Here is a 24480-nt window from a genome sequence, read left to right on the forward strand (position 1 = left end):
TAAATATTCCTTACATTTATGGCATATTTACATTTAACAAATTGTTATGTGCCTTATCACACTAAGAATGAATGTAAGTGTTGCAGAAGTGACATATTACATCCAAAATGTAATGCTACAGATAAGATTACAGATGTGATACCCAAGTACTGGAATGAACTGGTAACACAATATCCTTGATATACGAATTCTGGCATTTGGCATTAAATAATACATATCAATGGATAATGTTAACAATGCAGGAAAGTTTTACAGATAAGTAATAAAATGTCATACACCTTTCCAGTGACGTGACAGATCAACATTTTACAACCTGTAAAAGGAGATAAATTCACGATACCTTAAAGCTATTCTTTCCATACCTAAAACAGATGAATAGCAAATATATGTTTCTGCCACCCCTAAACTGTTTACTTAAACATTTTCTCCCCTAATGTATCCTTTTCTTTTTCTCTGAACTGAATTATCATTCTGATGTCTCACGTGAACGGCCAAAAGTCTCTCTCAAGTTTTTCAATTTCAAAGTATGTCTATGGAGATTCAAATGTAGACAGGATTATTTTTCTTTTCTCCAAAACTGACATAGTTCAAATGGTTTATCAATGATGACTTATGGCAGTTGAAGATCAGGACTTATGTTGGGTTTTTTTTTCCCATAAAGATACAAATCACTGAAAAAAAATCCAAAATTATAAGTGTAGACCTACCATTTTCTTCCAGGTAGGTCAGAAGTATGCAGCTGGATTCTGTCCCTTCCATGGCATAATCAAGTGCAATGTTTCCATTGACATCCTGTAGCAGCACATTTGCCCCAGCCTAAATGAAAAACAAGAAAGATGAACAATTTATGTTTCTGTAATAATATCTCAAGAGCTGTGACTGAAAGATTGAGACCAATTTATTACTCCCACAGGGCAGTTTCAAGACAGATTTAAGTAAAGCTTATTGATCTGGATTCCATTTCATTTCAAATTTGGAGTTCATATGAACTGATACTCAAGAGGACAACTAAAAGACAAGCATAAAAGACCTCCTCCCCTGTGAAATAAAATGGCCATTTGTCACAAACGCTTTCAGTGTCTGCAGAAGTTCATCTGTCTAAGTCTGTCTAAGTTCATCACGGGGGCACAGAAGGGAATTGGTGAGGTTTTATTCACCAAGGCGCCCCCGGGGGTTACAAGAAACAATGGCCACAAGCTAGCAGAGAGCAGATTTAGTCTGGACATTAGGAAGAACTTCTTCACAGTTAGAGTGGCCAAGGTCTGGAATGGGCTCCCAAGGGAGGTGGTGCTCTCCCCTACCCTGGGGGTCTTCAAGAGGAGGTTAGATGAGTATCTAGCTGGGGTCATCTAAACCCAGCACTCTTTCCTGCCTATGCAGGGGGTCAGACTCGATGATCTATTGAGGTCCCTTCCGACCCTAACATCTATGAATCTATGAGTCTATGAAGTCAACTGCCAGGACTGTAATTCCAAAGGTCAGGATCTGAGTTCTCAAAATGAACTTAAACTTATTTGTTGGCCCATCTACCTTCTAAATATTTGCCACAGAAAGGAGATATTTAAATAATCTAATTAGGCATCCAGCATCCCTACAGACCCAGCAGAGTTTAAAGAAGTTAGAGACATATTTGGGCGCATCCAGATGAGCGCGCACGTGCCTCTTGCCCTACCTCAAACCTCTTTGAGGCAGGGCAAGAGGCATGTGCAGAAACAAAAACTGTTCCCCGCGCTGCAAGTTTGCAGCATAGGGAGAAAATTAGACCCTTGGATATCCAGGGGTCTAAAAAAAATGAAACAAAAAAAAGCGAGGCAGGGCATGGTCCCAGACTATGCCCTGAGGCAACCAGAGGCTGGGTCCTCCAGGGAGATGCTCTGGCTGCCAGAACGTCTCCATAGTTGGCCCCTCGCCCTGGTGCTGAAACACCTGGCTGGCCAGGCTGTGTGTTTCAGCACCAGGGCTCCAGTGCCGGTAAGTAAGGGGTCGGGGGGCTGGAGGAGGGGGAAGGGGACCATGGGAGGAACCCCCGCTGGCCCCGCCCACTCCCCCAGCCTCCCTGATCCCTGCCCTGCCCCTCCCCCCACCAGCCCCCCCAGGCCCCTGCCCAGCCAGGCCCTGCCGCCCTCAGGGCCCCTGTGCTACTCGGCTGGGCTGGGCCTAGGGCAGCAGGACCCATCTGGGCGTGGCGTGCAGTCCCCACGTGCCGCATTGGGTGCTGGTGCCCTGGGCCTGGCCCAGCCAAGCGGAACACCAACCCCGAGGGCAGCAGGGCCTGACTGGGCCCAGCATACAGTCCCCATGTGCCACGCCGGGTCCTGCCACCAAGGGCCTTGACCCACCGGGTGGCAGAGGGACCCCAGGGCTGGCAGTACTAATGAAAGCACAATAAACATCTTGAAAGTATATAATTTTTTATGTATGAAAATAACCAACAAATAATGTCGGGGCGATTCAGGGGGACAAAAAGAGACATAAATGTATGTACATTTTCTCCCTCACTGGAGATAAGAATCCAATAGCCCTATGACACATCAGAATTCAGGAAATGGAGGCTATTTAAGTTAGCCTGCAGCATGCATTTCATTCCTTCTATAAGGTACAATTACTTCGAGAAAGGGATATAACATGGGATTTCTCAAGTATTAGTAATTTTTTTATGGAATGGCATTGCATTAACACACATATTTGCGAAATGTTTATAACGAGCCAGTCACAGGCAGGAGGTCAAGTTTGGTCAATCCTGCAGCTAAAGAGATAACAGATGCTGCAGAAATTGGGTAATGAAGTAATTCTGGACAGCAGCATACATTCTTATAGTCACCATTTGATACAGACATACTTAAAAAAAGCCCTATGTTGATAACTTTCAAATAATAAACATTTAATACATAAAGACTTATAATCTTGTATTATCCCACTGATTAAAAATCATTCTTATTCCAATATAACAGCACCTTTTACAATACTGCAGCTCCAAAGCAGGTGGAGAGACCAAGAGAGGCATCAATTATTGTTGCCATGGTAACTATGATAATTGCAGGCCAATAAAGACGTAACTGCCAAAATCAGATTTCAGGGTAGGTTTTTTTGCAAGACATTTTCAAGGTAAAGACCAGAAAATTTCATGTTGTTGTGATTTTCTACATTATAATCATTTTTCTTTTGATAATAACATTCTAAATATTCCCTTCCTGATTTAGGCCCCCAATCCTGCAACTAAATTATATAGCAGGGGTCCTTGTATCTTTGTACAGCTCCATTAGCCAGCAGACCTGATCAAGAGATCAACTTCAGAGGACTGTGTATAGGCCAGAGATCTTTTCTAACAGAGCCAATTGGAGACCTAGGGCATGAGATAGAAAGCTTTTCATGACAGATATTTAATTGGCTTTGATACTGCCATCCCCCAGGGTCAAAGAATTTTAAAAATTATGAGTTAGGTCACTGGGAATTGTTAGATTTATTATTTTTTAAATAACCTTCTGCTGTTTGATTGTTTTTACTTCATATTTGAAAACGTTTTCAAAACAATGAGAGCTAGAAACTGTCTTAAAAATAATAAAGCCAAGATTTTGACATGTTCATTTGACTCCAGGAACTGGACTCACAAAAAAAAGCAAATATGTGAGACTATCAAAAAATCTGTTTTTGAAAAGTCACATGCATTATACATAAAACAATCTCACAATTAGAGCAGACAGAAGGAAGTTATCCCCTTCATCCTGTGAAAACAGCCATCTACCTGAACAGGTGTCTTTGAAGATTAGGTATATAACTGAAATCAGATGCTGGAAACATTTGTGAAACTCTTTTGCCTTGATACATGCTGGACCTAGTGGTTGGTTTTGTTTAAATATTAACTCATGTTATTTACAAAAGGATTGAGAGAAGCAGCTTGATCTGAAAGAAACTCCTCATGATAGTCACCTGTAAAGGACTACTGCCTGATGAGAGGTTTTCATCAAATAATTAAAGCAAAACCCTAGGCAAATTGATATATTTGGTTTCAATTGTGTTTACTCAGCTGTCTCTATCAAAAAAATAAATCAGGTGAAAAAAGGGAAAAACACATCCACTTTTTTGGTGAATGTAATTTTTTTGTCACTTTGCTCCTGTTTGCATGCCGTTCTTAAGGATAAATCACTCATAATAGGCACTGGAAAATAACAACTGCTTAATGAATAGTTTTCTTCAAGGAATTCAAATAAGTCAATATTCTGTAGATTCTGAATCAGATTCAGCTCATCAGCCAGATCCCACAGCTGATGAATAAATATCTGTTACCATCTATTACCATTTTTCTTTACCATTAGAACCTTCAAGCTATCCCACTGCAAAGCAAATCCATGTAAACAAGCCCACGGGAACGGTTGCAAATGGGTCACATTTTATAATTATTGTTTGCAATACATCCATCCATTTAGATTTACTGAGGCCACAGGATATTACATAGAAAGGTATGATTTGGCAGATATATCCAGCCATTGATCCATCCAGCATTCTTCCAACAATGGTTGATATGCAATTGCTCCAAAGTAGAATTATCCATAATATGTCCTTTATGTTAAACCAGGAGATATTTGGAGAACCTTCCCAAAAGAAAAAAAAAGGACAAAAAATAAAATTGACAAAATATGACCCTCTCCCTACCTCTTCACTTCACCACATAAAGCTGATGCATGGCTGTTGCTGTAACCTTGGAGGTGTTATACCTTTAACATACCAGGAAAGAAAGATGTTTGAGAAATGGCTTGAGGAAGGGCTTGAAGCTTATTTGAACGAATAATCTAGACACTTTTATGAAACCAGACTAGACCCATCTTCAGGATTGGTCAACCCATTCCGTGTATATAACAGAGAAGTCACATGAAGAGTCGGGGGTTAGGTGAACTACCGTAGGCTAGTAATAATCCTACACTTGACAGGATATCAATGTAGCAGAAGTTGCAAAGAGAAAACCTCCTTATAAGCCTCTACACATATTGTGGTCTTTGGTTTAGCAACAGTCTGGGAACCATGCACCCCAAATGAATGTATAATCCTAGCTCAGCATTGGCCATAATAAGTGTCACAATAGGATACCTGATATATGCAGTATAGCTGTGTGTTTGTGATTCCAAACCGTCATTAACTGCACTGTTTAAATAGAGTTCAACTGAATCCAAACTGTTAAAAGTTTACTTTGAAGGGTAGATTTTTTTCCTGCAACTTCTAGGAAATGAAAAAAAAACTAAATGATAAATTATTAAAATTTTTACTCTTACATGAAAAATTGACAAACATATTAACAGTTTTGGGCACTGATAGATTGGGGTGGGGGAGAGAAGGCGCTTTACCAGAAGCAGCAGCATGTTAGTTTGATCCAGCTCCCCAACATCTGTATAGATCAGGCACTTCAGCTGGGTTTTTTGGCACTTTTATCTAAAGCTGATTGAATCACCTATCAGATAAAAGCGCCAAAAAAGCACCACTGAAGTGCCCAATTTATACAGATGTTGGGAAAGCTGGGTGCAACTAAAGTGCTTCCTCTTCTGGGCATGTGCTGGGCCTGGGACAGGAGCACACCAAGTTTAAAATAAAACCTTTAAAACAGAAGTTTTTTTTCTATCACTGAAAATCCAGTATAGTTATATCCATATTATCATTAGGGTATAATAATACAGAATATGCCAGAATTCACCATGCTCCAGCTTTAGCCCCTCACCACCACATTCTCAGCCTGTCTTTGATCCACATCTCACACATTCAGGAGCACTGAAACAACCCAGTGGCATTTGCCTTTCTAGACTCAAGAGCACTCACCCCTCATGAGACCCAAGGCACCCCTTGGAAAATGCCAACTCTTGGTTTTCACTCATTTTCTATGGAAAAATAATGGAACACATTTTCTGTTGCAAAGAACTCAGAAACACCATAGCAGGTCAGAATGTTTTTAACACTCCAGATTCCTATTTGAAATCTCTGGGTTTAATTTACGAATCATGTTTGCATACCTAAGAGGGCTAATATTACATAGCACCCTGCAGAAGACTTTAAAGTGTTTTGCAGCACCCTGGCTGAGAATCACAGGCCTATACCAACAGACTGACCTAGCATTTCATTGTTTTTGTTTGACAGGCAAGGATTTTTGTGGGAGATATCTTTTATTGGACCAACTGCATCATTGGGATAAAATTAGATAAGCTTTTAAATGCAAGATTTTCTTCATCGGGTCTTTTGTGTTTTGGTTTTATTCCTTATTTCAGGAATTTTGCTGCACAAAAGTACCAGAAAGAAACCTTACCACCAGTTAAAGGCTAATAGAATTTAACTAATGAAAAGGGCAAGGCCCCAACCCCTGCATCCCGATGATATAATCATGATATAATTATCATGTCCCTTAAAAAGTCCACATGGCCACAAGTTATCTTGTATACCCTATACGGCTAACCTGATGCTTCTATAAGGTTCACCATGAGAAAGGGTAATTTGAGGACATTTTTAAAAGGCAAACTGCCTCCTAAGTTTCTCATGGCTAGAGAAGTAAAGAACATATCGATTTCCAAAATACTGCAGGACATGGAGAGAAGAGGGGCTCTGTGAAGTCCATGTGCAGTCCTGAGAGCAGAATTCTGATAGCAGTCAAGCACATAGATGCATACATACATATAGAAGTAAGGGATGAGATTTTTTGTTAAGAAACATAAGCCTCATGAAAGGGGAAGTTTGGGCTTTCTAGTATGTAAAAACAGAGTTCAAAAGGCACTTAGGGCCAGATGTCCAAAGTATTTAAGCAGTAAAAGATGTAGCTAAAAGCCTAATGGGATTTTAAGCAACACTTAACCTGCTTATGCAATTTTGCAAATCCCACAATATACCTATTTGTCTCTCTACATGCTCAAATATTTTTATAATATACTCCCTAGTAAATATGGGCAAAATTCATGCCTGTACAGATGATCAGCATGAAGTCAGTTCCTATCTAAGCCCTACTAGAAGAATAGAGCTGGTTAGGATTTTTTTTTTTTTTATTAAACAGAGTTTGGTCAGAAAACGCCTGGTATTAAAACTAAAAGATGTTTCATGAAAATATCTTGGGTTTAGCAGACTTAATTAAACAAATTTCTAATTGGAAGCCTGAGTTTTCAAGGTTGATAGCTCTGCATGCAGGTGACCCCAGAGCTTCCTGGATCTACAGTTCAGGAACTCACCTGCCAGATTTGCAGCACCGAATATAGAAACCCTGAGAACGCTACCTTTTTATGGCAGCACAAAGGTCAAGCAAACAGAAATCCCTTGTCACACCACAAAGGCCCCAAATGGTAATAGTTTCTGCTGCTTTATTGCAGCAGAGGTCTGTTTGCTTTATTGTGTGAGAGTGCTGGCAGCCTGGAGTTGCCTGCACTCTGCATCCACCCTGGGCAGGTGCTCCCATGGCTTGAGAGGCTCAATCTTGCATGTCCCAGGAGTTCCTGAGCAGGCTCAGGCCCCTGAAGCCCCCGGGGTACTTGCCTGGCTTTCCCCACTTACAGAAACTCTAAGGTGCATCTCTATAAGTGGGAGACCCCAACTTTCCCTGCTTACAGAGATGTGCTTTGGAGATTCCCTGGGTTCCTCACTTAGAGTTGCATTCTGGGCAATTTCCAAGGTATGTCTCTAAATGGGGAAAGGTGGGCTTCTCTGCTTACAGAGGCATGGCCCTGGAGGTTGCCTGGGGCTCATTTCTGCAGGTGGGAAACTCCAGCTTTCCACTTTTATAGAAACATCTCCTAGGGAATCTGAGGTATGACTCTGTAAACAGGGGACACATTTTCCACTGTCCCACAGGTTTGGGCCCCTTTCCAATACAGAACAATCATGACTGGTTCACCCAATGAACTGGATCAGCTTATCTGCTTCATTTAGTGACATCTGTTTATACCCTAATTTGAATCACAGCTCTCAGGCTTCCAAGTTCCTGTCATGGAATTAGAGACTGGAAAACCTGGATCCTCTCAGGGGATTGAAGCTTAAATCTGTAAGCCAAGAGCTCCTTGAGTCAAAGCAGCCCAGATGGTGGGTCTGTCCTAGAGATGCAAACTTGGGGAGTTCTGGAATGTGCCAACTGAAACTGACAGTATTTTCAGTTTCATTGATGATTAGTAGAATGCCAGCTTCAGCCAGCAGGTGATGAGGAATATATTTTACTTCAAAAACAGTTTGTTTTTTTGTTTCCAGAAAATGAAGCTTTCTGGTAATTTCTTGTCCGTCTCCAGAACATTGAAAAAGAAAGATTTTGTTTCAAGTCCAGCCATTCTGGATTACATTCACCCAATTTAGTCTAATAAATCTGTACTTGGCCTATCGCTGAATAATAGACTGTCATGGAATCCCAGTGCATGTAGACACAAGCCAAAGGGTTGCAGCTGAACACCTGGGGCATATTAGATCATAACATTTTAAAAAGTGAAAACTCACATTCAGCTTCACTGTTGTTAAAGCCTGCGTACAGAAATTAAAGGAGGGAGGCTTTATTTTGAATTGAACTAAAACAAAATTTTGATATATTAAATTACCCGTGCACTAAAAATCCCAGGTTTCAGCCAGCTGTGGTTATAGTAATTCATGCTGTGACTTTCACCCTACTGACCCTTTGCAATATTTTGTACAGAACCTACTCAAAATACTTCCTAGAATTATTTGCTATGGTACAATTTTAAAAAATCTACACGGAACAGGTGATTGTGGAAAATAATTTTGGATTGAGTGATCAAAGGCTAATTCTGTTCAGTCTGAATGACATGACAGACAAAAATAGATCTACAACTAGGGTTTTAGACTCAGAAGGTAAAACTTCAAGGAGCTAAGTTATGGAACTAGATTTAGAAGCTCAAGGATTCAAAAAACAGAAGAATGAGTACTATCAGAAGTCCCATCCCAAGTAAGAGTCAAAAACTGTTGGGAAGGGATCCAGAACTATTTGGATGGACAAGAGAGTGCGAGAGAGAGAGATTCTACTGGCCCAACTGTGTAGTCAGGAGAGATGTTAACTCAGCTTTTGGGTACAAAATGCCCTTCCCACAAGCCCAGAAAAGCAGCAGACACAGCTTCAAATAAATAATATATACAATAATATAATATTGTATAATATTATATATATAATAATATATATATATATTGTGTTTGCATACCTAAGAGGGCTAACATTGAAATATATATATAAGACAATGGAATAATATATAAGACAAAGTTTATCTTTAAATGGAAACAGCCTGCTTAAATTAATAGAGGAGCAAAGAAACATTAACAGGCGTCACTTCAAAACATCACCAAAATATGAACATAAAATCCCTTGCTACTCATATATTTCATGGGCCATCATGACTAAAAATAACACTCTAACCCTAATACAACATATGTGGATAATACAATGAAAATAGTGCAAATTTTAATTGTGTGGGACCTTCTGAGGAAATGGTAAACAAGCAGCAAAAGGAACTTTGGTTCTATAAATAAAAAAAAAAGGATGAGAAGTAGTACCATTTTAATCTGAAGAAGGGATATAAAATTAGGGACAATGGAAGTGAAGATAATGGTAGGGACCCAAAACGAGAATGAGGATACAGTAATGGAAAGCTGCATCTACAGAGGAAGCAAAACTCAGATTGCTTACTGTGATGAAATCAGTGGGCCTGGATAAGCTCCATCCTAGACTATTGAAAGAACTGGTACATGAAATATAAACTCCTGTAGCATCAATCTTTAATTTGTGGATAATTTGTGATTGGAAAATTGCAGATATAATGCCTACATGGAAGGGGGTGGAAGGGTGTGAAAGGAGTAACTCCATGTTAGTTCAGAAGTTTGACTTCAGTATTTTGCAGGAAGGAGAGAATTGTTAATGATATGTAAACATAAAATAGAACAATACATCATGGAATCATTCATGGAAGGAACAAATGACCTTCGGATATAACTGACTCCTCAGATAAGTCCAATATAGTAGGCCTTGTTTACCTATCTAGATTAAATCAAAACATCTGACATTGTGCCACACAAGAAATTATATGATGATTATTAGAGAAAATGGGGATTAATGCTATAGTTGTAAAATGGATAAGGAATTGGCTAAAAGAGAAACTACAATGTGTCCTGTCTAAAGGTGACTTAGACTGGAAAGAGGTTGCTCCTTATGGGCACTTTTATATGTGCTCTGACCCATTCAGATTAGAACGTGTTGGAGCAGACTTGTTAAACTTTGATTAATCGAGTCTGTTGGAGCATGATCTGGCATGCTGCAGCATCTCATGTAGTCAGCTTCCCTGTGCTTCAAAATGGTGGTGGGGACACCAACTACAGCTTGTTAAACAAGTTTTCATTAAAGCACCCACACCACCATTTTGAAATACAGGACACTGAATACACAAGATGCTGTGGGCTTTTCAATTAGAGCGGGTCCTGAGAGCAACTCTAATTAAAATGTCCCTGTCCCAGGGGGACACAAGCGGAGGCCCCGGAGCACCCCCCCCCCCCACGGCGGGACCTGAGGCAGGGCTGACCTGCCTGAAGAAAGAAATGAAAAGCCCTGAAAAGAGGGCACACTTACCATTTCTAGGGAACACGGAGCCATGCCGAGAAGAGCCACCAGTGCGGTTCATCAGCTACTTTTATTGCAGCTGAGAATGGCGCCAGCAGATGATGTCATTAAAAACCATCTCCTGGCTGATTTAAAAGCTGGCAGCGGGTAAATGGACGCAGGGGCAGCAACACTGGAGCCAGAAGGTGAAGCTGCTCCCCAGGCTGCCCATCGGCAGTGTGGTCAGACAGGGAACCACAAGAGGGGTCCCGGATCCATTAAAACAAGTACCCACCCAGCTCAGCAGGGCAGCCAGGCCAAGGAGGATGGGGTCGAGGGATCCTAAGGACCACAGACGCCAGATCAGTGAGTGGGGTGGGCTGAGGCCCATACCCTGACTATTCCTTTCTTCTCTTTTCTTTTATTTGTTATTTCAGAGGGCACACAGAGCCTGGACCAGGGAAGGAATCTCCAAGTCACCCCAGGTCAAGAGGGAAAGCCAAGGCAGCACAGCAGACCGTGATGCCTCAGAGGGAGAGCAGACACACAGACAAGGACGGTCCCATACCCCACAGTCATCCTGGGTAAAGGGGCATTGAGGGACGGGCAAGGAGAGAAGACAGCAGGCAAGAACATCCAAGGGACAGGCCAGCAACCCATCATCCAGCTGTCCTAAGGGCTACCGAAGGGTTGAGGTGTAGGGGAGGTGGAGCCCCAAGAACACCCGCAAAGGGCAGCACCCAGTCTGCAGGAATCCACAAGGAGGAACCCTACCACTGCAGAAAAGAAGATCAAGTCATGGCAGGAGAATGTCAGGACCTCTCTCAGGGGTTAATGCAACCCAACGCACAGGTCCCAGCGACATGGTCCACAGCTGCCCCACATTCCCAGCCTACCATCCCCCGCCCTCCCTGGTTTTCCTCACTCCCAAGACACAGCCCTTCCAGCCCCATGGATGCCCCTCACTCCTAACCCACAGACCCCTGCCCCACCCCAGCCCTGCCAGAGGAGGTCCCCAGCTGCCCCTACCCCACCCAGTCCTGGATGGTGATCTGCAGGGAAACAGCAGGGACAGCCTCCAACATGATATACATGCAGTTCACCTCATTCAGAACCACAGGCAGTGACTGGAGCACTACACACTACCCCATGTTGTTAGCTGGGGCTTGGGGGCTGGGGCTATGGCATGGTGGGGAGGGCCAGTGCCTTGCTTCACAGCAGCAGCATGAAGCAGAGTGCAGTTCTGGCCCAGTCATGATGTGGGCAGCAGGATAAGGGTGAGGGGCTCCAGGCCCAAACCAGAGTGCAGTGGTTGCAGCAGCTCTGGCTCATATGGGCAGCAGCAGAGTGAGTTCAGCCCTGATGTGGACTGGAGGGAGAAGGAGCCTGGCCACAGATTCCCCTCAGGCAGCATCTGCAGGCTTCCCCACCTCTGACAGCATAAGCATCCTCTGGATTAGTGGTGCAGGAGCAGGGTCACTTTCTGGATTAGTAGTGGGTAGAAGATATATATATTAGAAGACAAGGATATCGTACTATGGCCAGTTATGACACTGGACATTTGACATCTCTGATGAAGCCTTCACTGTATGTGTTTATGTTACTGCGACATAGGAACCTAGGACTAGAAAGGGCCTCTCATTCAAACTCCAGTCCCCTAGGTTTGGCAAGAAATATTTATTCAAAACATACTAAGAGTAATTTATATTCACTATAACCATAAAACAGTTTATGAAAACAAAGCCAAAAATGTACCACTGGGAAACAATGCCTGCTACTGCAGTGGTATAGAAAGTCATATTACCAACTAGTATTAAGGTAACACTCCCAATATATAAATATTTTGCCCTGTTTCTCTCTGCACTTACCCAGGAAACATTGTTCCATTCAAGCCTGCTAAAACTTTTACAGTCTAAAACAGTGTACGCATGCCAGGATCAACGGCCACAAACTGACAAAGAGCAGATTTAGGTAGGTTGGACATCAGAAAGAACTTTATGGTAAGGGTTGCCAGAATCTGGAATGGGCTTCCAAGGGAGGTGGTGCTCTCCCCTATCTTGGGGGTCTTTAAGAGGACATTGGACAAGCACCTGGCTGGGGTCATATGATGCTGGGACACTGATACACATGATGCTGGGGTCTGCTACAGCACAGTAATTAGTACCACGTGGTAGCAGACTCGATTAATTGAGTCTGCTCTGACACATTGTAATTACAGCACATCAGAGCAGCCTTGCTGCACATGTATTGGCACCCTAAGTTTCCAGGAGCACTTACTGTATTTCACACAGTCCACCATGACTCTAGATTTTTTAAAAATACATTCTGCCTTCCAAAACAAGGCACATGTCTTATCTGGGAGCATGTGGTATACAATAAAATGACGTATGTTCCTTATGACTCAAAGAACGTTGTGTCTGATAACTTCCTTCATTGGCAGGTGCATGCGTAAGTGACCTAAAGAGTAAAACCTGTAAGTGCTGTACATACTGTACCATTTCAGTGTAGGCCAAGATTACTGCAGCATATCAACCATGGTGCATAGAAATCCCCAGATCAAATAAACAGGGCATGATAATAAAAAACACATCTGTAAACACTGTTCACAGCTGCATTTTCACTTGGCTTGCATTGTGCAATTGCATATATTAACACTCACTACATGGTAAGTGCAAAAACAGGAGATTAATTCCACTGAGATGCATCTAAACTGCTACAGTAACTGCTCTAAGGACTATAGCCTCATGACTTCATGGCCCAGTGTTTTGCACTACCACTGTTCCTTGAATTAAGACATATATTGTAGAGTATATAAGGCAGGACAAGTCTTTGGGTAGAGGAAATAGCTTTTATTAGATCAACTAAATAGTTACAAAAAGGTTATTTGCAAGCTTTCAGATACATACATCCTTCCTCAGGCAAAAAAAAAAAAAAAAATGGTGAGAGATATGAAAGATGGTCAGAAATCCCTTGGGTATAAAAAACAAACAAACCCCGCTTTTAGAAAGCTGTTCTACAGGAATGCAAATTTAGGAAGGTTGCAGGGAAAAAAAGCAGGTTGTTTACCTGTAGGTATCAGATGTCAGCCAGGTTGGATTGGGGGAGGGGGGGGAAGGCATAAAAATCGATGTTAAAAATTAGACCTGGTTGTTGAAATTGACTTTTTTCTTCTTCTTCGCTTTTCTTCTAATAAAATATATTGACTGTACCCAAAGACTTTACCTGCCTTTTGTGCTCAGACCAACATGGCTGTTGTCTAGATCGTTGTAGAGTATATACCATTCTAGATAGCATGTGTGTATATACAAGTCTGTCTTTGTTCATGCATGTGTGCAAGTGTGTGTTACATATACTAGCAACATAAATCACTTAGTCTAGCACTACCAGAAAGAAGCCTTTCAACCAGGGATCATGTTTAATAATAAATCTTGGAAAAACATATTAAAGTTTGAGATATATTGGTCAGGACAAAAGCAAGCAAAAATGTTAAAACTGAACAGTTTCCCCATTTTAACACCACTGAAGTATTATTTAATCACACATTGAAATATCTCTGTTTTGCATTCCCTACTGCATAATAACCATTTTGTGATACAATGAGATATTGCTATTATTCAAATGATCAGAGATATATCTGGTTATGTGCAATTAAAAACAAAATAAAAAACTTTGCTTATTTTATGATATGCACAAATGTAGAGAGGTTGAGAAAAAACAGTTATTTTCTTCTATCCTAATGTACATGCAATTGAAAGCTGGTTTTTAAACAGAAAAAGTGTTACATACTTAGTAACCCTCTGGAGAGTTTTACCAACTGTTTCCTTGCAGAACCTTTTTGGAGCCATACATTATTAAACCAAAAAAAAAAAAAAAGACAAAAAACAAAGCTTGTTTATACTTCAAAGTTGTGAGTGATTTATTTTGTTTTCCTTGCTCACCTGTTTCTTCAGAACTATTCAATAAAAAGCCTTCTGGAGTAGGTGTATAACTTTTACACCTAAATTTTTCATACAGCAGATCTCAAGAGATTAGCAATGGCCATCTGACCTGCACAGATATGTTGTAGTAGCAATTCTGAGTAATATTTAACACCCTGTCAGCTCTCCCAGACAGATAATTTTCAAGATATGGCAGCAATTGTTATGGCTTTACATATATTCTTCTCCACTCTCTAAACCTTGCAGAAGTCTGTGCAAAATGCATTAAACTAAAGAAGCATAGATAGTGCCATCTTTTATGGTTAATATTGGACTTCATTATTTTGACTCTAATCCATTTGCAAAAGTAATGGGAATAATGTTGCTGCATATATTCTTATTTTACAGGCTAATGGTAATAGGTTTTCAACTTTACCATCCCATAATGCAAAGCAGATTGGGAAGACCTCTCAAAGTTGAGTTCAGAAATTTTAAGGTTTTCTCCATATTGACAGATCATCCACAAAAGAATAAATAAAAAACTAAGTAAGATATTAAATAGAAATCTGAGCAGCTAGCCTCCCTTCAGGTACATGCTTTACTTGCTTTACATGCTAGCCAGCTCGGCAGTGCTATGCTGGTTAGCACTACAGAAGAAAGAGACTTGGGGGTCATCATTGACCACAAGATGAACATGAGCCTTCAATGCGATGCTGCAGCTAGTAAAGCGACCAAAACGCTGGCTTGCATCCATAGATGCTTCTCAAGCAAATCCCAGGGCGTCATTCTCCCCTTATACTCGGCCTTGGTGAGGCCGCAGCTGGAGTACTACTGAAATCCAGTTTTGGGCCCCACAATTCAAAAAGGATGTGGAGAAGCTTGAGAAAGTCCAGAGAAGAGCCACGTGCATGATCAGAGGTCAGGAAAACAGACCTTACAATGACAGGCTAAGAGCTATGGGGCTCTTTAGCCTAGAAAAGCGCAGGCTCAGGGGTGATCTGATGGCCACCTATAAGTTTATCGGGGGTGACCACCAGTATCTGGGGGAACGTCTTTTCACCAGAGCGCCCCAAGGGATGATGAGATCGAATGGTTATAAACTACTGCAAGACCGTTTCAGGCTGGACATAAGGAAGAATTTCTTTACTGTCCGAGCCCCCAGGGTCTGGAATAGCCTGCCATGGGAGGTGGTTCAAGCACCCACATTGAACACCTTCAAGAGAAATTTGGATGTTTATCTTGCTGGGATCCTATGACCCCAGTTGACTTCTTGTCCCTCGGGTGAGGGGCTGGACTCGATCTTCCGAGGTCCCTTCCAGCCCTAATGTCTATGAAATCTATGAAATCTACTTCCAATACACTTTAACAACAGACTTTGTGGAGGTAGAATATTTTACATTTAATAAGGTTTTGTTACTACAGGATCTAATAAAACCTGCATCTTGGTGCTTATCAACTATCAATTAATCTGGTATATTATCCTGATTGCTTTCTGCTTTATTCCATATATATCTTCTATTTACTGGAAGTTAAAATCTGTACATATGCTTTCGTAACTGCAGCCATCATACTCTTCATTTTTGGTTTTCATCAATAAAATAATATACCCTATTTTCACGGTAGATAAATATTTTCTTTCTACATTTATACTTTGATAATTGTGAGTAGGCTTTTCACAGTCTCTTCTTTGTGCATATATTTAATATTCATAGGAGGAGAAACTTGAACCTGGGTTTCTCAGATCTCAGATGATTACCCAGATTTCTCAAATGAACTCTGTATTTGGCGCAACAAGTATTTAATTACATTATAGAAAGTGACAAAGCTCCAATGGAAGAGGCTGAAAAACACTGATCACAGAATAGCTAATGACTTGGTAGTTAGGGCACTCATTTCAGATACAGGTTTCCCACAATTTATGCAGTACATGTGTTCCCGGAAAACAGCGCATAAATCGAATTCGCATGAAGCAAACCCACTTTACAATGTAACAGATAGGGATAGGTTCCTATGGCAGTGAGGGAGTGAGGGAGGGAGTGAGGCTGGGACCAGGGAAGGGATGGGGGAAGGGGTGCAGCTCCCAGGGCTGTAGAAGACAGCAAAACAGAGGGAACAGAGTGGCACTCACCCCAGCCCCAGCTGCAGCGGCCCTGGGAGCAGCTGGTGCCAGCTGCCTGAAGCCACTGGGCTGCACCATGCTTCACCTGTCCCCCGCATGCCTGGGCTCCACCTCTGCTCCTGGGTTGCACTGTACACTGGTGCAGGCAACTGGTTTCGGCTGCTCCCAGGGCCGCTCTAGCACAGGCTCGGTGAGTACAGACAAGTGAAGCCCCAGGCGGTACAGGGCATGCCACTCACCCCAATCCATGCTGGAGTGGCCCCGGGAGCAGCTGAAACCAGCTGCCTACACCAAGGCATGGCACAGCCCAGGAGTAGAGGTGAGTGGGGACAGGCAAAGCATGGTACAGCCATGCAAGGGGTCGCTACAGCCAGGTCTAGGTGCCGTGCCGTGCCGTGCCATGCCGTGCCTAGGTGCTGAGTGCCGCACCCTGCACCACCCGGGGCTCCACTTGTCTGTGCTCATGCCAGCCCGTGCTGGAGCAGCGCCAGGAGCAGCCAGCACCAGCTGCCTACATCACAGCATAGTGCAGCCCAGGAGCTGGGGTGAGCCTAGGTGCAGGGGGACAGGTGCAGCAGAGTGCAACCCAGTGGCTGCAGGCTGCTGGTGCTGGCCACTCCCAGGACCACTGTAACTGAGGCTAGGGTGAGTGGGGCCACAGTCCCTTCCCCACAGAGCGAATTTACCTCACATATAACGAAGTATGGGTCTAAATATGCTCATTGCATAAGAGCAAATTCGCATATAAAGAACCCACATAAATCGAGGGAAACCTGTATTTTGGTTTAAGTTAACTTTTATAATGTAAAGGAACTTTCTGCTGGTCTACCTAGTTGTTGCTGGTAGGAGTTATAAGGCTTTGGCCCCTTTCTGGTTGGTGCCTTGTTCCCTAGCGACATCAGAGTGAGAGCAGGCTCTGGTGCCACTGAGATGGTTCATATGCTGCTCCTACTCACCTGCTGTGTCTTTGATGTTGGTTGATGGGGAGGCAGTTTTCTGTCAGTGGCCCCAAAGGGGTCTTGACCCTGGTCTTTTCTTCATAGGGCTCCAAACCTCCCCTTTACCCCACCCTTACCACATCCACAGCCTAGGAAAACACTGCTCCATGTAGTCTTCCCCAGGATGATCTCACCTCATCCATGTTACCCACCTCGACCTGGGTCGGGTCTTTCTGGCCATCAATCCCTCCAGAGTCGATTCCTTGTCTTTGGACCAGCTTTCAGGCAACTAAACCTGCCCCAGTCTGGGCTGACTATAACTTAAGACACCTTTAACTGAAAAGGTGTTCAGTGTCTGCCGACAGGCACCTAGAATCCCAGGACCCCTTTGGCCCCCTGAGGTGGGGGGGAGAATTCATCCGTCTCTTCCTTCCTAGCAGGCGTGGAGGCAGGCTGCCCCTCCATGTGACTTTCCCAGGGCCCAGCTGACTTGGAGTTAATCACTCCTGCTCCCACCACCTGGTGGTACTTGCCAGGTGGTACATGTGGGGCTCCAACACAGCTGCCTCCTGCTCCTCTCTCTTCACCATGCTGCCTGACAGGGTTAGCTGTCCCTCGTTGCCTCTCCCCACTGTGGTACCTGAGCTCTCTGATGCGGCTATGACTCTGCTCTTGACCGTGGTGGGGAATTGCTTTTCCCTGCTGTGGCTCCCCAGTGACCCTCTGCTCCCAGGGTTCAGGCTCCCTGTTCCTTCTGCCAGGATTCCCCGGCAGACACTCAGCTTCCCCTCCCCATGCTCAGGGCTGCTGCTGCCTGCCTCCACGGACAGCATCTGCTGCCTAGCATTCTGTTCCTCTCTCCCCAGCCAGCTGACTGCCTCTCCAGCTGCTCTTTGAGTAGCCCGCGCTTCTCTGAAGCCCCACCCCCAGGGCTCACAGATTTGCCGGCTCAGACAGCTCTGGAACTGCCGAGCCTGTGTTGGCATTTTTCTGCAGCTGCCACTCATCTTCATCCCTGTGGTGAGCATTGGGGCTCATCAGGCGGTCTTGGGATGTGCTGGGGGGGCTTTTGCCTCCCCTCTCACACTAGTGCTATCCAATGTTTCTTCACTGTTCCTTTTCCTTGGTATGGGAAGGTATTTCAAGGATGGGATGGACCATATATTAACCAATACACCATGGGGATGGTGGGCCCTTTTTCAGTGGTGAAATATAGAGCTAGATGACAGAAATTCTAAATCGTATCCAGATTTCTGATAATCCCTTTCCTGTACTCAGTAATATTTAATAAAGGAGAAAATCTAAAGAGCTAAATAAGAAAATAAGAGAAAAAGTAGCAACACTATGAACTGCTTCTATAGGAATTTGGAATCACAGGATGTACAAAATTAGAAATTGTGGGAGAGCAAGAAAAGGCCAGGAGAGCCAGGGTCCTGGGGAGCTCATCAACTGCTCAGAGCAGCATTTGGAGGGAAAGAGGGGCAGATCCAGAGCCTAGTAGTGCTAATGATTTAATCTGATCTAAAAAAAAAGCCTTTTGTAGGTCTGGTCTACATACAGCTTTTGTACCAATGGGTATAGTATAGATACATGAGTATGATTCTTAGAGGTGACAGTTACGTTGTATAAATTATATAAGACACATGTAGTTACTTTTTTTCCTACATGAGGAAAGTAGAGAAGTTGTTTCAGTCTAGGAACCTTAATACAAGTAGAATTACATTCATCACTAAGAGGCTGTATTATATTAACCACACTGATATAGTAAAATTGGGACTTGGGTATAGATAAGACCACTAATTTAAAAGAGCCTCTAGGCTCTACACTTCAGCAAAAGGCATCCATACAAACAGCCAACATATTTCTAAAAATGGCAAGGACACCAACACACTGAAACATTGTTGTCTTTAGGTTAAAAACAACATACATATCTATTTATATGTAGCAAAGAATACTTGGTTCAAAACAACCATGTATTTAAACTGATGAAAAGGAACAATTAAGAGAAGACAGACAAAATGTAAAAAATATTAACTGTTCATAAAATCCCTCAGCTAGATAATTATGTATGAGACATCACATCTATCTACAAAAATGTTCAAATTTATTGGAACATTGTATTACAAACTAAAAATATGAACTTGCTATTGTTTTACATGCAGCATAGCTCATAACATGGATTTAAAAATAATAATTTTAAAGTTTTCCTTTTCTCTTTAATTTATGGAAAATATTGTATTTTAAATTAATTAATGGCAAGATATTTCAGGCCTCAGAAAGTACTTTCAATAGAGTAAAACAAAAATAGACTGTCACAGCACATCTTACAGCTCTCTTGACAAGCAAGGTCTGTTCCACAAATGCAGTCAGAAGATAAAAGTATTAGCACTGATGACTGCAAACTGAACACCAATATTTTCACATCTGCTCATGTACCATCGAGACTTCAACTCGCCCATCAGCTCCAAAGCTTGTTCAAAAAAATTAAAAATTTCAAACAATCCCAGCACTGCACTCTTCTGATAACAGTGCTGAAGCTCTCTTGTTTACTTTTTTTTGTAACATGCTTTACAGTAAAATATCCATAGAATGCAACTGATCACAGAATTAAGGAATTAAAAGTTAATATTTGCAGTCTAGGAAAGTAGAGAAACCATCAATTCACATATAACATAGCCTTACAAAATAAAAGGTTTGCCAAGTAATTGAAGTTTTGGTTTTCTGATATTACTACATTCTTCGGAACTCACGAATACTTATGAAATTTACTCTGTTATGTGTATGGATCTTGAGTGGTACTAATTTGGTTTTAATAAATGTACTAATACTTAGGCATCTAAGAAAAAAGTACAAGAATTCATTTGTTGGTTATCAGTTAAAATAAATTATTCACTACTTCTGAAACTAAGGCACTGATTTCCTTGATTTAGCTTTTCAGTCATTTTTTGCATGCATGCATACACACCTTTCACACATGCAAACACAATTCTAAAAAACTATAAACTAATCAGGTAACTTTGTTTATAGGTTAGGAAAAATACACTGTTTTATTAGATATGCTGTTTTTGGTTTTTTTGGTTTTTGTTCTTGGCTTGCTTATTGATTTCTCCTTGCAATTGTCTTCTAACAAAGGCAAAATCCTAGACGGAGTCTGACTCTAGCTCAGTGAAGAAGGCATTTCTAGGTGTGAGGTGGGGTTAGGAGCCAGGGGCAGGATCTTAGGTTCTGATCCCAGGATTTTACAGTAAACAACCACTGGTAAAAAACAGAAATAACTATAACTACGGAAATAGAGATCAGAGGTCAGGACATACCCTTCTAATAGTGCCCTCAGCAGTGACCTGCAGAGTCACTTTCTTACTTGCTTTCCTTCTGACTCAGTTTCTTGGCTGCCCAGTGGCCTAAATTTAAAAGGCGGGGTGGAATACCTATAGATTACTCTATAACCCAGGAAGAGGGAAATGTGGGTTTTGTTGTCCTTAGGCTAACAAGGGCCTGCAACCCTGGTCTCTTAATTCCTGGGCATAGGCACACAAGGTTCTTATGATAAATCCAATATCTTTTATTAGACTAATTAAAATAGTTGGAAAAAATTCTTTGCAAACATTCAGGTACAAACACCCTTTGTCAAGCTGAGGAAGTCCCCAGTTGTTCTGTGATCTGCCTGGATGGAACAGAATAGAAGCCAGAGGCCAGTATGCAAGAATGCCAGTCAGTGAAAATGCAAATTGAGGCAGTCAACTGATGAAACAGGTTGGGAGTGGGGAGGGAGGGGAATGTAGACCTGGTGATAAGATATAGCTGGTAAATAGCAGAGAGGTGACCTGGGGTATCAGATATTAGGCAGGTTGTAGTGTGACATAAATGCAATGTCTATATTTAGCCCATGCTTTTTTGTATCCAGTAGGTTGAAGAAGTAAAGTTTGTAGACTCATCTGCAAAAAGTATTCTGTAAGTTCCCTTTGAGGATTAGAACTGAGAAACTGGAGAGAGAGTGGCTTTCTTGTGAGAAATGTGGCCCCACAGGTAATTGGGTATTCTTGTCTTTTACAGGTTGTCAGTGTCCATTCATTTTGGTACACAGTTTTTGTTTGGTTTCTTCTACATATTTTCCTAACTACTTCCAGCTGATATCAACTACCTGCATGGACAGGGCTACTTGCTTAAAAGCAGCAACCTTTTAGAGCCAAACAGGCTAATCAACAAATGCCTCTTTGTCTAGTCTTGGGCTTTCAATTTTCTTGGTTCCGTCCCATTGGCTTCCTGTTCCTGACTTGAGTGTAGATCCATGCTCCCTGACTGCTAGATCCCAACTCCTTGTGTAGCAGAAAGCCCCCTTTTCCTCTTGCCTGCATTTGCTCTCCCCTCTTTGGATATGTTTCTCTTTTCCTACCTTTTCTTCCTTCCTCTCTCTTTCACTTTAAGATAAGGAATTGTATTTTAAAATTTGTATGTGTGCATTTTGTATCTCCCCTTGTAGTTTGGTATTTTTATCTATTTGTGTGCCATGGCATTTGTAGCTTATATTTTATACTCCTCACCTTTCAACTTTCAACTAAATGTGTTTTAGTAAGTTATACATTGTAACATTGTTAACAAAGGCAGGAATCAAACTGCTCTTCCCTGTATCAGGCTGGCCTCTGAAAGAATGAGTGAATCAGTGATTGAATGTGTAACATGGAAGCAGGCAGCAATTATCACCTGGAAGCTGAACTCAATAGCAGACAGTGTAACAACCGGGAAATCTCTAAACGTCACTGATCAAGGGCTAGAAGCCCTGGCCTGACTTAATCAACACCAGAGACCAACTTTTGGGCTGAATATCTCCAGATCGACCACTCCCAGAGCCGTATTCTAAATTCATCAACGGACTCCCAAACCTGCACGTACATGCGGACAACCCCTGGGGCTGACAGATGCTGTCCAGTAGCCACCAAGGGGGGGGAAGTCCCACGAGGGTCAATGACCCCTGGATTGGGCAAACCAGAAAACTGGGGAGTCACCAAAGTCTGCCAGGGACAGATAAAAGGCAGTGAAAAGTGACCCTCAGTGGCGCCCTCTTGATCTCCAACTCGACCAGACCTGTCCAGCCAGAAGGACCAGCCGGCGACCCCCTTCTGGAAGATAATACCACACTGAAAGAAGCCTCAACGACAGACTCCAGCGCTTGTAGGATAGGTATACCTGACTCTGTAGCCTGCTACTGTGTGTGTGTGTATGTGTGTGCATGTGTGCGTGTGGACCAGCCCCAAGGTTAATGATTACAGTGTTTCAATCCACCTAATAAACTAGAATTTTAAGGATCCCGAGTTGGACATTTGTAGCCAACACTTGTTCCTAACTCTTTTCAGGTCCCAGTTTCCTGACCTACCAGCTACTGACTCCCTAGTTCATGGTTCCAGTCTGGACCCCTAATTTTGGCTCCTGACCTTGTCTCCTCCTGATCCCCTAGTTCATGACTCTCTAAGGTCAAGCCCTGACCACTCATGTTCAAATCCCTGACCTTTTCCACTGTAACTCCACCAAAACAGAAAGACCTTAACTGCCTTGATACAAGATTACATTTTACTACCTATCTTTAATACTCCTTAAGAAAATGCACACAGCCTTTACAAAAAGAAAAGCTCTTACAGAATTAGCTAAGAATAATTTCATATAATAACCCATATATTTTCAACCCACATTTACATTTGACAAGAAGAAAACTATACTTTGAAATTTTTATGAGCTACATCTCATTCCAGTGTACAACTTTATTGGTAATTTGGAGGGAAATAAAGAAGGCATTCAAAGATATGGTGCTTCCAAAATTTCTGTCATTCATTTTCTGTCATTCATCTTCATCATACCTCGAAAAGAACTCCCCATGGGAAATTTTGATGGTGATGTTATTTTTTTTAATTTGTTGCGAAGACCTGAAGTTCAATTGCTGAAGCCATTTGAAGGGTGTGGCCACCTCACAAAGTCAACTAATTCCATCCTTCCCTGTAGTTATATATATGGGGTTATAGTCAAGTGTCTAGCCTTAGCCTTCTTTCAATTACAAAACCATACACAAGGCAGCACATGCATTCTAGGGTTTCCAAATAGTATTAAAGCAAACACTCAAGGGTATGGAGAAACCTCTCTTCCTTCAATTTTTCTGTATAGCCATGTTACACAATCTAGGCCTAAGAGTTGAAAAGAGTCAACTGTAAAGGAAATTAGGAAAACTGTCTTTTCACGCATCAGAAGTGTCAATCAGAATTTCTGCTGAAGATTTCCAATATGGTCTGATTAGACAAGGTTTATAAAGAGGTGGTAATAGGTAACTCTGTGACTTAAGGGTTACAAAAATGTTCTGTGCCTTGGCTTTAATTCTATTTTGAAACTGGGCAAAAAAGCTAAATTTAAATGAGCTGGTGATATAAGTTATAAGTGTTAAAGGATTATATAACAGTGGGAAAAACACTAAGCTAACACACATTTAGTCTTAAGTCTTTTTTACATTGAAATCTTTGGTTTGAAAATAAGAAAACCTTGTAGTAACTCAAAATATATATTTTCCTGCTCTGTTACACAATGCTCGATTGTACTGAAAAAGAGACAAAGACAATACATAACGTTCCATCATGTACTATCCTTATATCAGGAAATGTGTGCAGTTTTAGTCTAACGTATTACAGCAAAATGTTAAAATACCTGGAGAAAAGCAAGAAAGATAGCTGAGGTATAGCAAGAGGTATATAGAACAAGCAATTGCAAACCCACAAATTATTTGGCAAGGAAAGGAGAAGAATAATAAGACCTTCAAACAGCATTGGTGACTGAAGAATAAATAATGACATATCCCCATCTGCTCATGCACATGGGACCTATACTCTCCCCATCAGCAGCAAAGCTTATAGAAAAATTAAATGATTTCAGCACTGAACTCCTCTGATAACAGTGTAAAAGCACACTTCCTTTGCAAATTTAAATTAATTTTAATTA

General features: G+C 41.9%; 1 protein-coding gene across 3 annotated transcripts in view; it reads right to left on the reverse strand.

The window, feature by feature from the left end:
- MYO16 (myosin XVI) overlaps positions 1-24480 on the reverse strand; it is a 662110-nt gene that overhangs the window by 417082 nt on the left and 220548 nt on the right. For all 3 annotated transcript variants that reach the window (XM_059721092.1, XM_059721091.1, XM_059721093.1), the window contains one exon: positions 708-816. In XM_059721092.1, coding sequence (XP_059577075.1) covers positions 708-816 — 109 coding nt within the window. The remainder of the gene's footprint in view (positions 1-707; positions 817-24480) is intronic.

This window comes from Alligator mississippiensis, chromosome 1, assembly GCF_030867095.1.
Source record: "Alligator mississippiensis isolate rAllMis1 chromosome 1, rAllMis1, whole genome shotgun sequence".
Lineage (NCBI taxonomy): Eukaryota > Metazoa > Chordata > Crocodylia > Alligatoridae > Alligator > Alligator mississippiensis.